The sequence below is a fragment of the Dasypus novemcinctus genome, chromosome 7, assembly GCF_030445035.2.
Source record: "Dasypus novemcinctus isolate mDasNov1 chromosome 7, mDasNov1.1.hap2, whole genome shotgun sequence".
NCBI lineage: Eukaryota > Metazoa > Chordata > Mammalia > Cingulata > Dasypodidae > Dasypus > Dasypus novemcinctus.
The window spans coordinates 36,365,959-36,383,506 of NC_080679.1; the positions used below are offsets into that span (position 1 = coordinate 36,365,959).

General features: G+C 36.2%; 1 protein-coding gene across 2 annotated transcripts in view; it reads right to left on the reverse strand.

The window, feature by feature from the left end:
• The window catches only part of PTH2R (parathyroid hormone 2 receptor), a 235,649-nt gene that overhangs the window by 136,231 nt on the left and 81,870 nt on the right, over positions 1-17,548 (reverse strand). Inside the window, exon 1 of one of the 2 annotated variants that reach the window (XM_058300261.2) lies at positions 16,910-17,058. The exons of the other annotated variant lie outside the window; for it this stretch is intronic. Within the exon in view, the coding sequence (XP_058156244.1) occupies positions 16,910-16,984 (75 nt within the window). The 5' untranslated portion in view covers positions 16,985-17,058. Of the gene's footprint in view, positions 1-16,909; positions 17,059-17,548 lie in introns of those variants that run through there. 2 annotated transcript variants of the gene reach the window in all.

The following is a 17,548-nucleotide window of genomic DNA, read 5'->3' on the forward strand; positions in this document are numbered from 1 at the left end:
GGTTGCAAGACACAAGATAAACATACAAAAACTGTATTTCTATTTACTAGCAATGAACACACGGCGGACACCAGAATTAAAAATACATTTCCATTTACAAACACTAAAAATACAGAAATACTTAGGTATAAATCCACAAAACATACAGAACTTGTTTCTGAAAATTAAACAATGTTGATGAAAGAAATCAAAGAATATCTAAATAAAAGGAAAGCCATACCATTTTTATGGATTGGAAGATTATTTGACATAGTAAAATGTCAATTCTCCCCAAATTGATACAATGTTTGACAGAATTCCTATCAAAATCCCTGAAAGATCTTTGCAGATATAGAAAATGTATTCCTCAAATATACATGTAAAGGAAAAGGAACTAAAATAGCTAAAAGAATTCTGAAAAAGAAGAAAAAAATGGCAACAATCAGTCTATCAATTTCAAGACTTATTTTATAGCTACAGTAATCAAGACTAAATGGTGTTGGTATAGGAATGACACAGATCAATGGAATAGAATAGAAGACACAGAAATAGACCCACACAAATATGCACAACTGATTTTCACAAAGATGCAAATGCAACTCAATGGAGGAAAGATAGCCTTTTCAACAAATGGTGCTGAAAACAATTGGAAATTGTTTTCAGGCAAAGAAATGAACCTTAACCTTACTCTCACACATTATACAAAAATTAACTCAAAATGGATCATAGAGATACATATAAAATGTGAAACTAAAGAATTTGGGGAAAAAACAGAAGAAAAATATTTAGGATATAGGACTTGGTAAAGAGTTCTTAGACTTGACACAAAAAGCAAATAAATAAAAGTAAAAATTTACAAACTGGACCTCATCAAAATTAAAAACTTTACCTTTGTCAAAGGCCTTGTTAAGAGAATGAAAGTATAAGCTACAAAGTGGGAGAAAATATTTGCAAAACATATATCCATCATAGGAGTTATATGTATAATATATAAAGAATTCTCAAAACTCAGCAGTAAAAAAAAAAGCCAAACAATCCAATTAGAAAAAGGGCAAAAGATCTGAAGAGACACTTCACCAAAGAGGATATAGAACTGCTAAATAATCACATGAAAAGATTTTTAACATTATTGGCCATTCGGGAAATGCAAATTGAAACCACAATGAGCTATCACTGCATACCTATCAGAATGGATAAAATGAAAACTAATGAATTCAAATACTGGGGAGGATATGGAGAATCTGAATCAACTCAAACATTGCCAGTCAGGATGTAAAATTGTATGGCTACTTCCAAAAACAATTTAGCAATTTCTTAGCCACAGCAATACAACTCGGCAATTGCACCCCTTCGTAATTAACATAGAGAAATGAAGACTTATGTTCACACGAAAATTTGTACAACAAATGTTTTTAGTAGCTTTATTCATGATAGCCAAAAATTGGAGACAATTCAGATGTCCTTCAATGGTTAAACGGTTAGACAAACTGTGATACATCCAAACCATTAAATACCACTCAGCAATATAAAAAGAACTATTCTTGAGAAATACAACAATCTAGGTAAATCTCCAGAGAATTCAGAGTGAAAAGTAAGGTAATTAGAAAAGGTTACCTGCTGTATGATTCCATTTACAAAACATTCTTGAAATGACAAAAATATAGAAAAGGAATATATATTAGTGGTTGCCAGGGATGAAGGATGGTGCTGGGAAGGAGGAAGTGCAAACGACTATAAAGGAGTAACAGGTGGGATCCTTTGGGAGATGGAAATATTATTAATCTTGATTGCATCAGTGTCAATATCTTGGTTGTGACATTATACTATAGTTTTGCAAGAAGCTATCATTGTGGGAAACTGAGCAAAGGGCACATGAGATTTCTCTGAATTATTTCTTACAACTTCATATGAATCTACAATTATCTCAAAATAAAAAGTTTAATATATATTTTTAAAGTTTTTGTCCTACCCTAAAAAAAACACAATATATTAAAAAATGCTATGAACTGATTTTTTTAAAGTTTTAAAATTATGACTATTTCATAATTTCGAAAAAATATCATCTAAGTAAACTGAAGCGTCTTTAATATATGATACTCTCTTAAAAAGTTATTACAATATTCATATATCAAATCTGACATTAGTTTTAGAAGGATTAGAATAATATTTAAGATGAATCAATACCCTTCTAAGCTAGTCATTCCATTTCCCATAGTCCATGAGAAAGGTGAGTCAGTCTGTAGAAATAGGTTTTCCCTGGAATTCAGGGTCTCTCATATATCCTAGTATTAATGGGCCAAAAGGTTTTTTTCCCCTAACTCTCTACTCCATGTTTTCACACAGGCCTCAAAAAAGGACATATATATCTATGATTATTTTATTTCACTTTCTTAAATGGCAATGCCATTCTCAGGAGTGTGCTTTCTTTTGAGGACAGCCAAAGTTTTTATATTGTGAAGTAGTTTAAAAATGAACACACATATTATTATTGATAATTATTTATAATGAGATTAAAATATTGAAAAAAATCTGTGTTATATTAAAACTTGGAGGAAATTGTTATTTAGCCATACCCCTTTAATTAAATCACCAACCATGAAAGTGTTTCCTTATTTATTCCTTTTTTAATTCAAAGGAAAACAAGCCATATGAATAAAATACACAGTATAATATACACACAAACACATGCTTACAAATACATAGCCCTTCTTAAAGTTTTTAAAGCTTTACTCACTAACCTCTAACTCAGAACTAAATCTGAAAACCAGTTCGTTTTGCACATTTGGCTGTAAATATATATAAATTCTATTGACCCTGTTTATGCAAGAAGACTGAAAATTGTTCAATAAATGAAGATCACTCTTTCTATACTATGCCTCAAAAATAGTTAAGATTGCAGCATAGATCACATAGAGCACCCACCCTTTTTACATATTACTTTTCTCTCACTTTTTTAAAAATTTGTTTATTTTTAAAGAAGCTTTAGATTACATAAATGTTGCATAAAAAATATAAGGGATTCCCATATGCCCCATCCCCTCCCTCTCCCACACTTTCCCACAGTAACAACATCTTTCATTAGTGTGGTACATTTGTTATAATTGATGAACCCATATGGAAGCATTGGTACTAATCATAGGCTATTGCTTACACTCTGTCCCAAACAATTTTACAGGTTATGGCAAAATGTATAATGGCCTGGGTCGCTGAGGTGGCTCAAGTGATTGAGCACCTCTTTCCCACATAGGAAGTCCCAGGTTCAGTTCCTGGTACCTTCTAAAGAGAAGATCAGCAGATGGTGAGTGCAACAGGGGGTACAAATAAATAAATCTTTTTTTTTAAATGTATAATGGCCTGTATCTATCATTGCAATGTCATGCAGGACAATTCCAATGTTCTGAAACATCCCCATATTACACCTATTCTTCCTTCTCCCTCTCCTCAGAACCTCTGGTGGCCACTTCCTTTATATCAATGATACAAGTTTTTTCATTGCTAGAATAAAAATAAGTCTATAATAAAATAATAATAAGTCTACTTTAGTCCATTGTTCATTCCCCAATCTTGAGGATTTTGGGATGGTGATGCCTGCTCTGTTTCTAATTGAGAGGGGGCTTAGATCCCATGGGGCAGATGGATGGAGCTTGCTTGCAGCTGCAGACATTCTCTGTTCCTTAGGATGGGTGTTGTCTCCTCGTTAGTTGTCCTGGGTGAGTCCAATGAACCAGCGAGTAGGTGTTGGAACTCTGCTGACATTCAGGGCTTAACTGGCACATGAACAGACCATAGATTTAAGTCTCTGGGACATATATTTAACATGTATAGTGCTAATTATAGGTTCAAATAAGAAATCATTGTAAGCATTTTAAAGTCTGATTACTACTTAGAAACAAAGCATGGTTAACTTTTTAAGACTTGTATAATGATTACAGCTATGGAAATAGATTAGTGGTTGCCAGGCATTGGGTTGTGGGGTTGGGGGGTGGGGATACAGAAATGATTATGACTATACAAGGGCAGCACGAGGGACCACCATGCTAGAACTGTTCTGTATCTTGACAGGGGTAGTGTTCACACAAAGCTACACATAATAAAATTGCACAGAACTAAACACACACACATACTAAGTGCATGTACAAATGAGTGAAATTGGAATAAGGTAGGTTAATTGTATCATTGTCAGTTTCCCAGTTGTAATATTGTACTGTAGTTATGAAACATCTTACCACTGGGGGACACTAAGTGTAGGATACAGGTTGTCTCTGACTTATATCTTACAACTGCTTGTGAATCTACAATTATTTCAAAATAAAAACATTTTAAAAATAATGAAGACTTTTAATGAATTGTGTTTAATGTCTCTAACCATGAGAGAGATGCACCAACTAAATTCTAAATTAAGTGTAAACTGAGTACAATATAGTCTATTAAATTTGAGCTACATTAGGCTCAAATATATTAAGACTATTTTATTTAGCAAAGATTTTGAGTGCAAAAGAAATCATGCATTAGATAATTCCCTGTAATTTACAGTCATGCCTCTGAACAGGAGAAATTCTCTATCTCCTCAAAAAGTTAGATAATAAATTAGAACTGAGAAGTTAAAAATTCCCATATATTATTGTATCTTCTAAGCAATCTACTCTATTCATCATCAACAAATGTAGGATAACTCTTGGCAGTGGGGTAAACATGTCTATCTTCTTCAAAAGGAAAATAATTATTTTACAAAGTGTTTCCGTCTTAAGTTCAGAATTAGGCCTACAGGATCAAACAGGTTTGTGCAATAAATTACCCTTAAGTCAAAAGCTCCATTTTTATATACAAGGTGAAGCTGATCCAAGACTTTCAGTTCCTTTTTTTTTTTTTTTTTTTTTTTTCTGCTTTAAAAAACAGTTAAGTAACAGATCTGAAACGATGTGTCCAAGTCACCCAACATTAAGAACTTGAAACACTTTCTGTGACCATAGAAAGGCTGAAAATTTGCCTTCCTTGAGGTCCTTACAATTATGGGGAAAAGTCACAATTTTCATTATTACTGAAATAAATGATGAAATTGTTGTAGCAACTTTTATTCCACATTATAAGAGTAGTTCACAACATGATTGATATAGGATGGGACCATGATTGGAGACCCATTGTATATTCTCTTTTTTTAGGGAATATCTAAAGAAGTAGTGGGTCCATTTTTATTCAGCCAGGTGCCTGGATTCTCCTAAAGAGATTGACTGATTTGCTGTTCCAGACCTTGGAATCTGGAACAGACCAGTAACTCAGAACATATGCTTTAATGTCGAACAGACCTGGGTGTGGATTCTTACTAGATGTGTGACTTTGGGGAAATTTATTCACTTCTCTGGAATTCAGTTATCTCATTTGTAAAATTGGGAAAACATCTGTTCCAATCTCATTTTATGGATTAAATGAATTAGATAATATAGGTGAAATAAACATATATATAAATTTCTCAATAATTTATAACTGCTTTATAAATTTTTTTGAATTATAAATAATATACAACAATCAATCAAGAAATAGGTCCAAGTCCTGTCATCACCATTTCTTAATAATGAATTAGTTTTTATATATTTATATATTTATAAAGACAAAATTAGATTAGTGTTTATGTAGGGCTGAGGAAGGAATGCTAAGGGGTGTGGAGTCTCTCTTTTTGGAGTAATGAAATTGTTCTAAAACTTTTGAGATGATGAATGCACAATATTGTGATTATACTAAAAGCCATTGGTTACACACTTTGGATAGATCATATGGTACATGAATACATCTCGATAAAAATGCTTAATAATCAAATAAATAATTGTGCAAGAATAACCACAGCTATGTACAGCAGGGGGAACAGAGAGAGATTGAGAGGTAAAGGATTTTCTTTTTTGTTTGTCTGTTTTTTATTATTATTGTTGTTGAAATAATGAAAATGTTCTAGTAATGATTGAAGTGATGAATGCACAACTATGTGATTATACTAAACACCACTTATTGTACACTTTGGATGAACTGTATGCTTTATTAATATGTATCAATAAAATTGATTCATTTAAAAAAGTAACTAGGCTGTGTTCAAGAGAAAAAACCTCTACCCACACTTAAATTATAAATTTTATCCTATAGTTTCCTCTCTTTCTTTTCTTTTTGTATGTGCCTGGTATTCTGTTTCCAGGATATAACAAAAAGATTACTTTTATAATGTATGTAAAATGATGGAGCCTTGATGCATTTTCAGGGATGAAATGAAAACTAATTAGAACTAAGCTCAATATTTTGTTATCTGCTAAAATATACATGAAGAAAAAAGAAAGTACAAATTTCATTAACCCTGAAAATTAAAACTCCCTGCAGATTTACTGTAAAATTTAAGAGGCTAATGAAGCTTTGCCTTCTAAAATAGAACAACCTTCTTGTTCTGGATGTAGGTGGGAATGGTTTTCCACTCTCCCTCATGGCCTTACTTCTTGCTCAAAGATGCCAATACCCACCGATCAGAAAAGACAGTTGTTGCTCCACTGAACAAATATTACTCTTGAAGTTGCCCCTCCCTCCAACCAAAAACGGTTGTCTTTCTGAATCTATTTAGAGATTCTTAGTAACTCTTAATGAACCCCACAAAAGAACAGGCAGGACAAATACCATTACATTCTGACAAGTATAGTCTTCATATATAACCTGTTGCATATGGGATCAAAGACATTCTGCTTGGAATTGTAACGAGTCATCCCACTCATCTGTACAAAGCATAAAAGGAGAGGTACCTGGGTGTATTCACCAAATGCAATGAATGCCTTACTAATAAAAGGGGAGGTTGATGTGCGAAGGGTGTGGGGGGGGGGTATATGGGAACTTCTTATGTGTTTTTTTTAAATGTAACATTTTCTGTAATCTATTGATATCTTTTTTAAAAGGCAATCAATTAAAAAATAAAATAAATTTTAAAAATTTTTAAAGGAGCAGGCAAAGGTAACAGAGATAGAAGGAATACTAGATATAGAAGGAGGGATAAAGGGAGACAAGGAGGAAGGGCAGAAGAAATAGAAAGATATCCAACTTCTGATATGTGGGGCTTCAGGGAGTTTCTGGGTAAATTTTAGTTGTATGACATTAATAGTTGGTTTTTTCCTCAATCCGATTTCACTAGCACTCTACCTGGCAAAAATTTCTCAATTTCCTTAGAATGCAGACGGCAGAATATTTTGGTTTTCAAAACCAAGACTGACTTTCCATCTAAGTGTTTGAGTCTTTTAACCATTTACATGGGAATATGGAAATTTAGTAAGGAGAGGATAAAAACACTGTCTTAAATACAGAAACTCATTTTCAGACAAATTCTACTACTCCCCCCAAATTTTAGCATATGCTTGAAGGATCCTGCAAATCATTCCATAGAGAACCATTTGCTTTTGTAGGTAAATTCTATCCAATCTCCAAGTTGGATATAAATTTCAATTTCATATAAATTTGATTTTGTAGATAAATTCTATCCAACCTCCAAGTTGGATATAAATTTCAATTTCATATAAATTTCACATTACTAAATGGTATCTTTCCTTTGTTTCTCTTTGATCTTTTGTTTTAAAACAGTTTCAGATTTCCAGAAAAAAAGTGTGACATTAGTACAAAGTGTTCCCATATAGCCCACACTCAGTCTCCTTTGTTATTAACATCGTACTTTAGCATGGTATATTTATTACAGTTACTCAACCAATATTGATACAGTATTGTTGTTAACTAAAGTTCATACTGTATTCATATTTTCTTAGTTTTTTATTATGTCCTTCTTCTGTTCCAGGATCCCATCCAGGACACCACATTATATTTATTCATCATGCTTCCAGAGTCTCCCGTTGGCTGTGATAGTTTCTCAAACTTTTCTTATTTTTGATGGCCTTGAAAGTTTTGAGGAGTTCTGGTCAGCTACTGTGTGGAACATCCTCAATTTTCTCATGATTAGACTGTGATAGTGTATTTGGGGGCAGCAGAACAGAGAGGTAAAATGTCTTCTTCAAAAAGGAAAAGCAGATGCTTACCTCCAGGAACTTTAATTGTACAAATATGTCTGCTCCAATCTTGCCACCTAAATATCAAGTTTTAAAATAAACATGTTTTAAAACTAAAAGTATTAAACAAGTTTTCTGTTTGTTTTCTGAATATTTTAGTTTTTATCAATCTGTATCTAATAATTAGCATACAATAATAATTTTATGTATTTGTTATTTCAAGTAGAACCAAGCTCAGTTCTGAAGAAGTCATAGGATTGGAAGGAAGAGTATCATTGGCAGAAGGAATACTTCAAGAAATTTTAAACCCAGAAATTTTAAATCCAGAAATAATCTAAATGTTCTAATATCCACTACATAAAAATGCTTTTGCTAATGTAAGAAAAAAGGGCTAACATCTTTATTATCAGACCCCCTAAGGCCTTAGTATGTTTGTGAATTTCTAAATTTAATATTCTTATATTCTAGGAGATAAATGCAATGACTGTCCTCATTTTACAGTGGATGAAGTGGAGACAAAGACTTTAAGTGAGTAGCCCAAAGTCACGTATCCATGAAAAAGTTTAAAGGATAATTCAGAGGAAAGGCAAAAACAAAACAGAAGGGGGGGGAAGGGCATGGATTCTAGTAGATGAAAATAAATGGATTACATGAATGATGGCTGAAAATGTTCTATTTTCACTCACAGAGGTTTGAGGAAGTTTTGGGAAAATGAAACCTACTCTCTGTGCATTGCCAAGAAAAAAGCAATGCCTCACTCCCGTCTTGTTGATACTGGGCTAAGAAGCTGAAGAGACCACACAGGTAGTGCAACCACCTGGACTTCAACCCCTTTAGGGATATAAGGCTTCCTTAAAGCTAAAAGACAAATGGAAACAGTACTGGAGGTCAACAGGAAAGAACCAACTAGCCACTGCATTGTTAACTATGATAGTGCTAGTAGAAATAGGCATGAAATGGAGATAGCAGCCAAGCCCATACAGATAGTACAATTCTATATGGATATGTGCTTCCACCTGGTAGGTCATGATGAGCTTCTGGGAATGTTTTCCAGTCATGGTGATGGATTTGTATTCATCTCTCTGTAATCATGTTAGCACAGAGCCACACATGGATATGGAGGTAATATATGGCCAGAGAGCCTGGAAACTGTAATTAATCACTTGATTTTGCTAAAGGTATTCCATACCTTTAAAAAACAATCCTTCATAACATATAGAATTCCCATATATCACTCCACTACCAATAACTTACATTGTGTGGGACATTTGTTAAAAATCGTGAAAGAAGGAAACGGACTTGGCCCAGTGGTTAGGGCATCCATCTACCAAATGGGAGGTCCGTGGTTCAAACCCCGGGCCTCCTTGACCTGTGTGGAGCTGGCCCATGCACAGTGCTGATGCGCGTGAGGAGAAAAATAAATAAAATAAATCTTTTTTTAAAAAAAGAAACAACTATAATAAATATTTATGCACCTAATTTATGTGCCCCAAGATATATGAGACACACAATGGCAAAACTAAAAGGAGAAACAGATTCACTACAATAATAGTTGGAGACTTCAATATACCACTCTCAACATTGGCTAGAACATCTGGAAGGAGGATAAACAAGAAAACAGAAAGCTTGAATAATATGATAAATGAGCTAGACCTGACAGATATTTATAGAGCATTACATCCCAAAACTGCAGGATGTACATTCTTTTCAAGCACTTATGAATCCTTCTCCAGAATAGACCATATGTTGGGTCACAAGAAAGGTCTCTAAATTTAAAAAGATTGAAATTATACAGAGCACCTTCTCTGATCATAATGGAATGAAGTGGAAATCAAAAACAGATGGGGAAAAAAAGGAAAATTGACAAATATATGGAGATTAAACAATACACTATTAAGTAATCAGTAGGTCAAAGAAGTACTTGCAGGAGAAATTAGTAAATATATAGAGACAAATGAAGATGATAACACAACATATCAAAACCTATAGGACAGAGTAAAGACAGTGCTGAGAGGGAAATTTACAGCCTTCAGTGCACATTAAATAAAGAAGAGCTAAAATTGCAGATCTAACTGCACATCTGGAGGAACTAGAAAAAGAAAAGAAAACTAACCCCAAACCAAGCTAACCCCAAACCAAGCCAAAGGAAAGAAACAATAGTGATCAGAGCAGAAATAAATGAATTTTAGAATAAAAAAAGCAACAGAGAATTAACAAAGTCAAAAGTTTGGTTCTTTAAGAAGAGCAACAAAATTGATAAATGCTTAGCTAAACTGAGAAAGAAAAAAGAGAGAGAAGATGAATAAATAAAATAAGATATGAGAAGGGGGGCATTACAACTGACCCCACAGATACTAAAGAGACCCTAAGAGGATACTATGAACAACAGTACACCAACAAACATGACTACATTGATGAATAGGAAAGGTTTCTAGAAACAAACAACCTACGCTGACCTTAGAAGAAATAGAAGACTTCAACAAATCAATCACAAGTAAAGAAACTTCAACAGTTTCAAAAAACGCCCAAAAATGAAAAGTCTAGGACCAGTTGGCTTCACAGGTGAATTCTACCAACCATTTAAAGATGATTTAATAAATCTTGCTCAAACTCTTCCAAAAAAGTGAAGAAGACAGAACACTACCAGACTCATTCTATGAAGTCAATATTACCTGAATACCAAAACCAGATAAAGATACTGTGAAAAAAGAAAACTACAGTTTCTAATGAATATAGATGCAAAAATCCTCAACAAAATACTTACAAACTGAATCCAAAAGCACATTAAAAGAATTATACACCACTATGTTGGTTTTATCCCAGGTATGCAAGGGTTGTTCAACACAAGAAAATCAATTAGAGTAATAAACCACATTAATAAATTGAAGAAGAAAAATCACATGATCCTCTTGATTGATGAAGAAAAGGCATTTGACAACATCCAGCATCTTTCTTGACAAAAAACACTCCAAAAGATAGAAATTTAAGGAAGCTTTCTCAACATGATAAAGTGCATATATGAAAAACCCACAGCTAGCATTGTACTCAACAGTGAAAGACTGAAAGCTTTCCCGCTGAGATCAGGAACAAGAAAAGGATGTCCTATGTCACCACTGATATACACAATATTGTGCTAGAAGATCTAGCTAGAGCAATTAGGCTCGATAAAGAAATAAAAGGCAACCAGGTAGGAAAAGAAGAATTAAAACTTTCACTATTCACTGAAGATTATTATCCTACATCTAGAAAATCATGAAAAATCCACAACAAAGCTACTAGAACTAATATATGAGTTAAGCAAAGTGGCAGGTTACAAGATTAATACACAAATTCAGTAGTGTTTCTATATACTACTGATGAGCAATCTTAGGTAATCAGAAAAAAATTCCTTTTATAATTGCAACTAAAAGAATCAAATACATAGGAATAAATTTAACCAAGGACATAAAGGACCTGTATTCAGAAAACTACAAAACTTTGCTTAAAGCAACCAAAGAAGACCTAAATAAACAGAAGGAAGAGCATTCCATGTTCATGGACTGGAAGACTACATATAGTTGAGATGTCAATTCTACCCAAACTGATTTACAGATTCAACACAATCCCAATAAAAATCCCAACAGCCTTTTTGCAGAAATGTAAAAGCCAATTATCAAATTTATTTGGAAGGGTAAGTGTCCCTGAATAGCCAAAAATGTCATAAAAAAAAGAATGACGTTGGAGGATTCTCACTTCCTGGATTTAAAGCATACTGCTTAGCTACAGTGGTAAAAACAGCATGGTACTGGCAGAAAGACAGTCAGATTGACCAATGGAACTGAACTGAGAACTCAGAAATAGACCCTTGTATCTACAGTCAAGTGATTGGGCCAGAAGACTCTATTCAACAAATGGTGCTGGGAAACTGAATACCCATATCCAAAAGAAAGAAGGAGGGCCCCTGTCTCACACGTTTTACAAAAATTAACTCAAAATGGATCAAAGACCTAATATATAATCTACAAACATAAAACTCCTAGAAGAAAATGTAGGAAAACATCCTCAAGATCTTGTGGTAGGCAGCAGTTTCTTAAACCTTATAGCCAAAGCACAAGCAATGAAAGAAAAAAGTAGATAAATGGAAACTTCTCAAGATTAAACATTTGGGTTTTTCAAAAGATTTTGCCAAGAAAGTAAAAAGGCAGCCTACTCAATAGGAGAAAATATTTGGAAACCACATATCTAATAAGGGTTTTATATCTATCTTATATAAAGAGATCATCCAACTCAAGGGGGGGGAAAAGCAGTCCAATTAAAATATGAGTAAAAGACTGGAATAGACATTTCTCCAAAGAGAAGGCCAAAAAACACATGAAAAAAATGTTCAACATCCCTGGCTATTAGGGAAATGTAGATCAAAACTACAATGAGATACAATTTCATATGTATAGAAGAGCCATCATTTAAAAAAAAAAAACAGAAAACTACAAGTGTTGGAAAGAATGTGGAGAAATAGGAACATTTCTTCACTGTTGATGGGAATATAGAATGATGTAGCCTCTGTGGAAGACAGTTTGGCAGTACCTCAAGAAGCTGAAAATAGAACTGCTCTATGATCCAGCAATCCCGTTACTAGGAGCATATTCAGTAGAACTGAAAGCAAAGATGCAAACTGGTATTTGCACACCAATGTTCATAGCAGCATAGCAGCATTATTCACAGTTGCTAAAATATGGAACCAGCCCAAGAGTCCATTAACCAATGAATGGATAAACAAAATGTAGCATATACATACAATGGAATACTATGCATCTGTAAGAAGAAATGAAATAGTGATGCATACAACAACATGGATGAATCTAGAGGATATTATATTGAGTGAAATAAGCCAGACACAAAAGGACAACTATTGTATGCTCTCCCTAATAGGAACTAAATATGATGAATAAACTCACAGGGGTAAAGTCTAGATTACAGGTTACTAGGAAATAGAATGTGGATTGAGAATGGGAGCTGATGCTTAATGTTTCTAGCATTATTAATAAGGTTAATTGTAAAAGTGTGGAAATGAATAGAGTTGCTGGTAACACAATAGAGTGAGTGTAACTAACACTGATGATTTACAAATGTGATTGTGGCTGAAATGGGTAGTCCAGGGACATAACTGTCAACTGAAAGGAAGCTAAAGGCTAATATAGGGACTTGGTGGTAGATGAAGATTGTGATTAATAATATAAATATAAGATTGTTCTTTTACAAAGTGTTAAGAATATGGTGAAATTGCAACTAATATAATTTATGGATGACAATTGACAGCAATATTGTAATATTTCGCAGCAATGGCAAGAGGATATTATTTCAATGCTAAGAGACAATAATAGGGGTGTATAAGGGTGTATTAGTCAGCCAAAGGGGTGCTGAGACAAATACCAGAAATCAATTGGTATTTATAAAGTGTATTTATTTGGGGTTAGAAACTTATTTACCAGGCCATAAACCATTTGTTACTTCCCTCACCAAAGTGTCGCCATGTGTTGGAGCAATATGGCTGCTGGTGTCTGTAAGAGTTCAGTCTTCCTCCTCCTCCCTAGGCTAGTGGTCCCACTTTCTTCCAATATCAGTTGTAGGCTGGATAAGTCTTGTCTCTCTCCCAGGACTCATTTCTCTCTAGGCTCAGCTGGTCTGCTCTCTCCACAAGGCCAGCTATAAACTATCAGGCTAACAGTTCGTCTTTCTTCCCAGGGCCTCTGTCACATCTGCTTCTCTGTGCTTACTTTCTGGGGCTCCAGCTCAAAAACTCCAACCAACTCCCATGCCATGTCATTGTCTCAAGGGGGCAGGGATCCAACAAGCTACTGACATGGCCCAATCAAAGCCTTAATCATTATTTAATCAAGTAAAAGTGAAACCTCTGAATCCAATGTAATCTAGTATACCAGGAGGAACAGACCAGTTTACAAACATAATCCAATATTTCTTTTTGGACTTGGGTGTAGCAGTTTGATATTGCTTATGAATTCTAAAATAGATATTGGATTATGTTTGTAAACTTGTCTTTTCCTCTGGGCATATCAGAGTGTATTGGTTTCAGAGGATTCACTTTTACCTGATTAAATTATGATTAGGGCTTTGATTGGGCCATGTCAGTAGGGTGTTGAGTCCCCACCCCTTGGTGGGTGGGGACTCACAGATAAAAGACATGGCAAAGGACAGAGTTAGAGCTTTGATGTTGGAGTTTTGATGCTGGAGTTTTGAGCTGAAGCCCCAGGAAGTAAGCACAGAGGGAGCTTGGTTGTGAGAAAAGAGAAGCAGTCCCAGAAAGAAATAAAACTTGAGCCCAGAGAGAAGCAAGCACTGGGAATAGAGGAACCCTGAGACCAGAGAGAAGCAAGCCCTGGGAAGAGAGGAATCTAGGAAGCCTGAGCCCTTGCAGATGTCAGCAGCCATCTTGCTCCAATATGTGACAAAAGACTTTGGTGAGGGAAGTAACTTATGCTTTATGACCTGGTAACTGCAAGCTTCTACCCCAAATAAATACCCTTTATAAAACCAACCGATTTCTGGTATTTTGCATCAGCACCCCTTTGGCTGATTAATACAAGGCGTATGGAATTTTTCCTTTTAGAGTAATGAAAAAGTTCTAAACTTGACTGAGGTGATGACAGCACAACTCTGTGATGAAAATGAGAGCCACCGAGTGTACACTTTGAATGGACTGTAGAAAGTATGAGACTGTATAACACAGGGAATCCAGTGATGGAAGATGGACTGTGGTTAAAAGGGCAAAATGAGAATATTCTTGCATAGTTTGTAACAAATGTTACAATGCAAGGTGTTGGTGGGGGAGTGATGTAGGGGAGTCTTGTATCATGATATGCATGCTCTGTAAATTCACAACTTTTACTATACACTTATTGTTTATTGTGTTCATATATGAATGATACACTTAAGTAAAATTTTTACAAAATAAGAATCTTAATCCAATAAAATTCTTTAGAAGATGAAGAAACTGAAGGTCAAAAAGGATGTCAAGATATCACTGTAAATCACTTTAACCTTCAGATTTTGTGTAAATAGCCCAAAATTTCATAGTATTTAATATATTATCACAAACTCTCATTTTTTTTTAAAGATTTATTTATTTATTTCTCTCCCCCCCACCTCCAACTCGGTTGTCTGCTCTCTGTGTCTGTTTGCTGCATCTTCTTCTTTGTCTGCTTCTGTTGTTGTCAGCGGCATGGGAATCTGTGTTTCTTTTTGTTGCATCATCTTGCTGCAGTTCTCTGTGTGTGTAGCACCATTCCTGTGCAGGCTGCACATTCTTTCCCACTGGGCGGCTCTCCTTGCGGGGTGCACTCCTTGCGCGTGGGGCTCCCCTACGCAGGTGATACCCCTGCATGGCACAGCACTCCTTGCATGAATTTTATGGCCCAAAATATCAAAAATTGCTAAGGAGAAAACTTGGTTTAAATTTATTGTAGGAAAAAAAAAAGTTATTCAGTATTCTATCTTATTGAATGGTAAAAAGAATAGAAATATTCTCCCCATAATCCCATACTGATTTCTCTTTGTTGTACTAAATATTAGCTCCCCATTTCCTTAGAAACAGGAAACTAGAACACTGAAGAAAATAAATGTTTAGAATTGATTTGCCTCTCATGCAGAGAAGTATTTTAAGCATCCTATTCAAATATTTTATGAGCTAAAAAAAATGTAAAATGCACATTCAGACATCACCAAATGTCATCATGGAAATTTATCACCAAATTCTTAGGGTTTTTCCCATCATTCATATTCATTCTGTTAACTTCATTTTTAAAAAAAAATCAGGCTAAATGAATTATGATTATACCCTAGTTTTAAGCATTCATTGCTAATTTTATTAGTCAATGTATGCAGTGCAATTTTTTAATTTACAGAATAGTTCACTTGAAACATTCTGGTCATGTTAGGTAAAGCAAAGTATTTATCAGAACACCTATTTCCTAGAAATCCCTTTTAAGTTTTAATTTATGTAATTATAATTATGACAGGTAAGTTAAAAAACAATCGCACTTGAAATAATTGAAATTTAAACTGGCCTTGTAAAAGCAAAGAACATAGTATTAAGTTTAATAGCACCATTACAAAAATCAATGCCTTTTCTCATGTTGAAAGAATTTAAAAAGGGAAAAAGAAAAGAAAAAGAAACTTGGAACTTCATTTGACGGTCACGGTGCGCCCCCTACCGGACAGAAAATGGAAATAACGTTGATACTGTTACTGGGAGGAATCCTCATAAACCCGTCCCATGACGCACATCTCCTAGCTTATCTGAAGAGCTAAGTGTAAACTAACATTTAATTTGGCTACAAAAAAAAAGTGCATGTTAAAGAGGCTCCATCGTGAGATATCGCCCAGAAAATCTCTAAACTGATAAAAACAGTACTAAAATGACAACCACCACTTATTCTTAACCTTAGAAACGGAACTTTCTTTAACAAGATTTTTTTTTCTATCTAGTCTTTTCGTTTGATAATGATTATGTATCAGGGAGAGCCATGTCCTCTCTGGCAGTGGTCACAATCGATGCTAGAAATTTAAGTTCTCAAAAGTGAGGGTAAACTGCCAGCAAACAAAGTAATTTAGATCATTTAAACTGGGACCAAGGAGTCTCAGAGTAAGAAAAGTTCCTTCCCCTCCCAGCCTCGCACTCTGGATCCCGCCGTTCATAAATAACGCCTGTATTTAGCGATGCCAAGATGCTGAAGGAACAGCTCGCTCTAGGACCTCAGCTCACAGAAAGCACCTCTTTGCAGCTCGCTTAATGCCTCTCAAACGCTGCGGGCTTCGCCTAAGTCTAGGTATCAGAGCGCGTGGATAGGTCAGCGGAGCGTCCGCGCGCGCCTTGCGCTCGGGCTCCCTAACGCGGCGAGCAGGTGCGGCCCGGCTCGGCTTCTTACCTGGGCTCCAGCGAGGAGGCAGCTGCCGAGCACCACCCACCCCCAGACGAGGGGCGACGTCCTCAGCCCTGCCATGCCGAGAACAGACGCAGCCAGAAGCAGGGTCTTTCTTTCCCGGAGCCGGGCAGAAGCTCACTGGACAACTTGACCCGCGGAACGCAAACCTGTAGCCAGGAGCGAGGCGCAGCTGCCCCGCGCCACCGCTGCCCGGGCGGCCGGGGCCAGGCACCCACTCGGCGGGGGATGCCCAGGGGCCGGCTGCCCGCCTCCCTCCCGCGCGTGTGGGAACCCCGGTGGCGCGGCGCCGCGGCTCCTGAGCCGCTCGGATCCTCCGGGAAGAGCTCTCTTGTCCCGAGCTTGACTTGCAGCCCGGCTGGGCCTGCGGCAGGGAGGGGGCGGCAGGGCGTGGGCGGCCCCCGACCAGCGGATCCAGGACGCGCCCCTCGAGGCCGCAGGAGCTGCGGGGCGGTGTTCACGTTCCTCCTCCGAATTCATTCCATCCCGCAGCCCAGGGGGGCCCTAAGGCAGGGCATCCAGAGGTGAACTTGCGCACACCCCGAACTCACAGTCTCTTTCCCTCCGTTCTGTCCCGCGTTCCCAGCGTCCAGTCTCCAAAGGCGCCGTGGTGCATGGGGACTG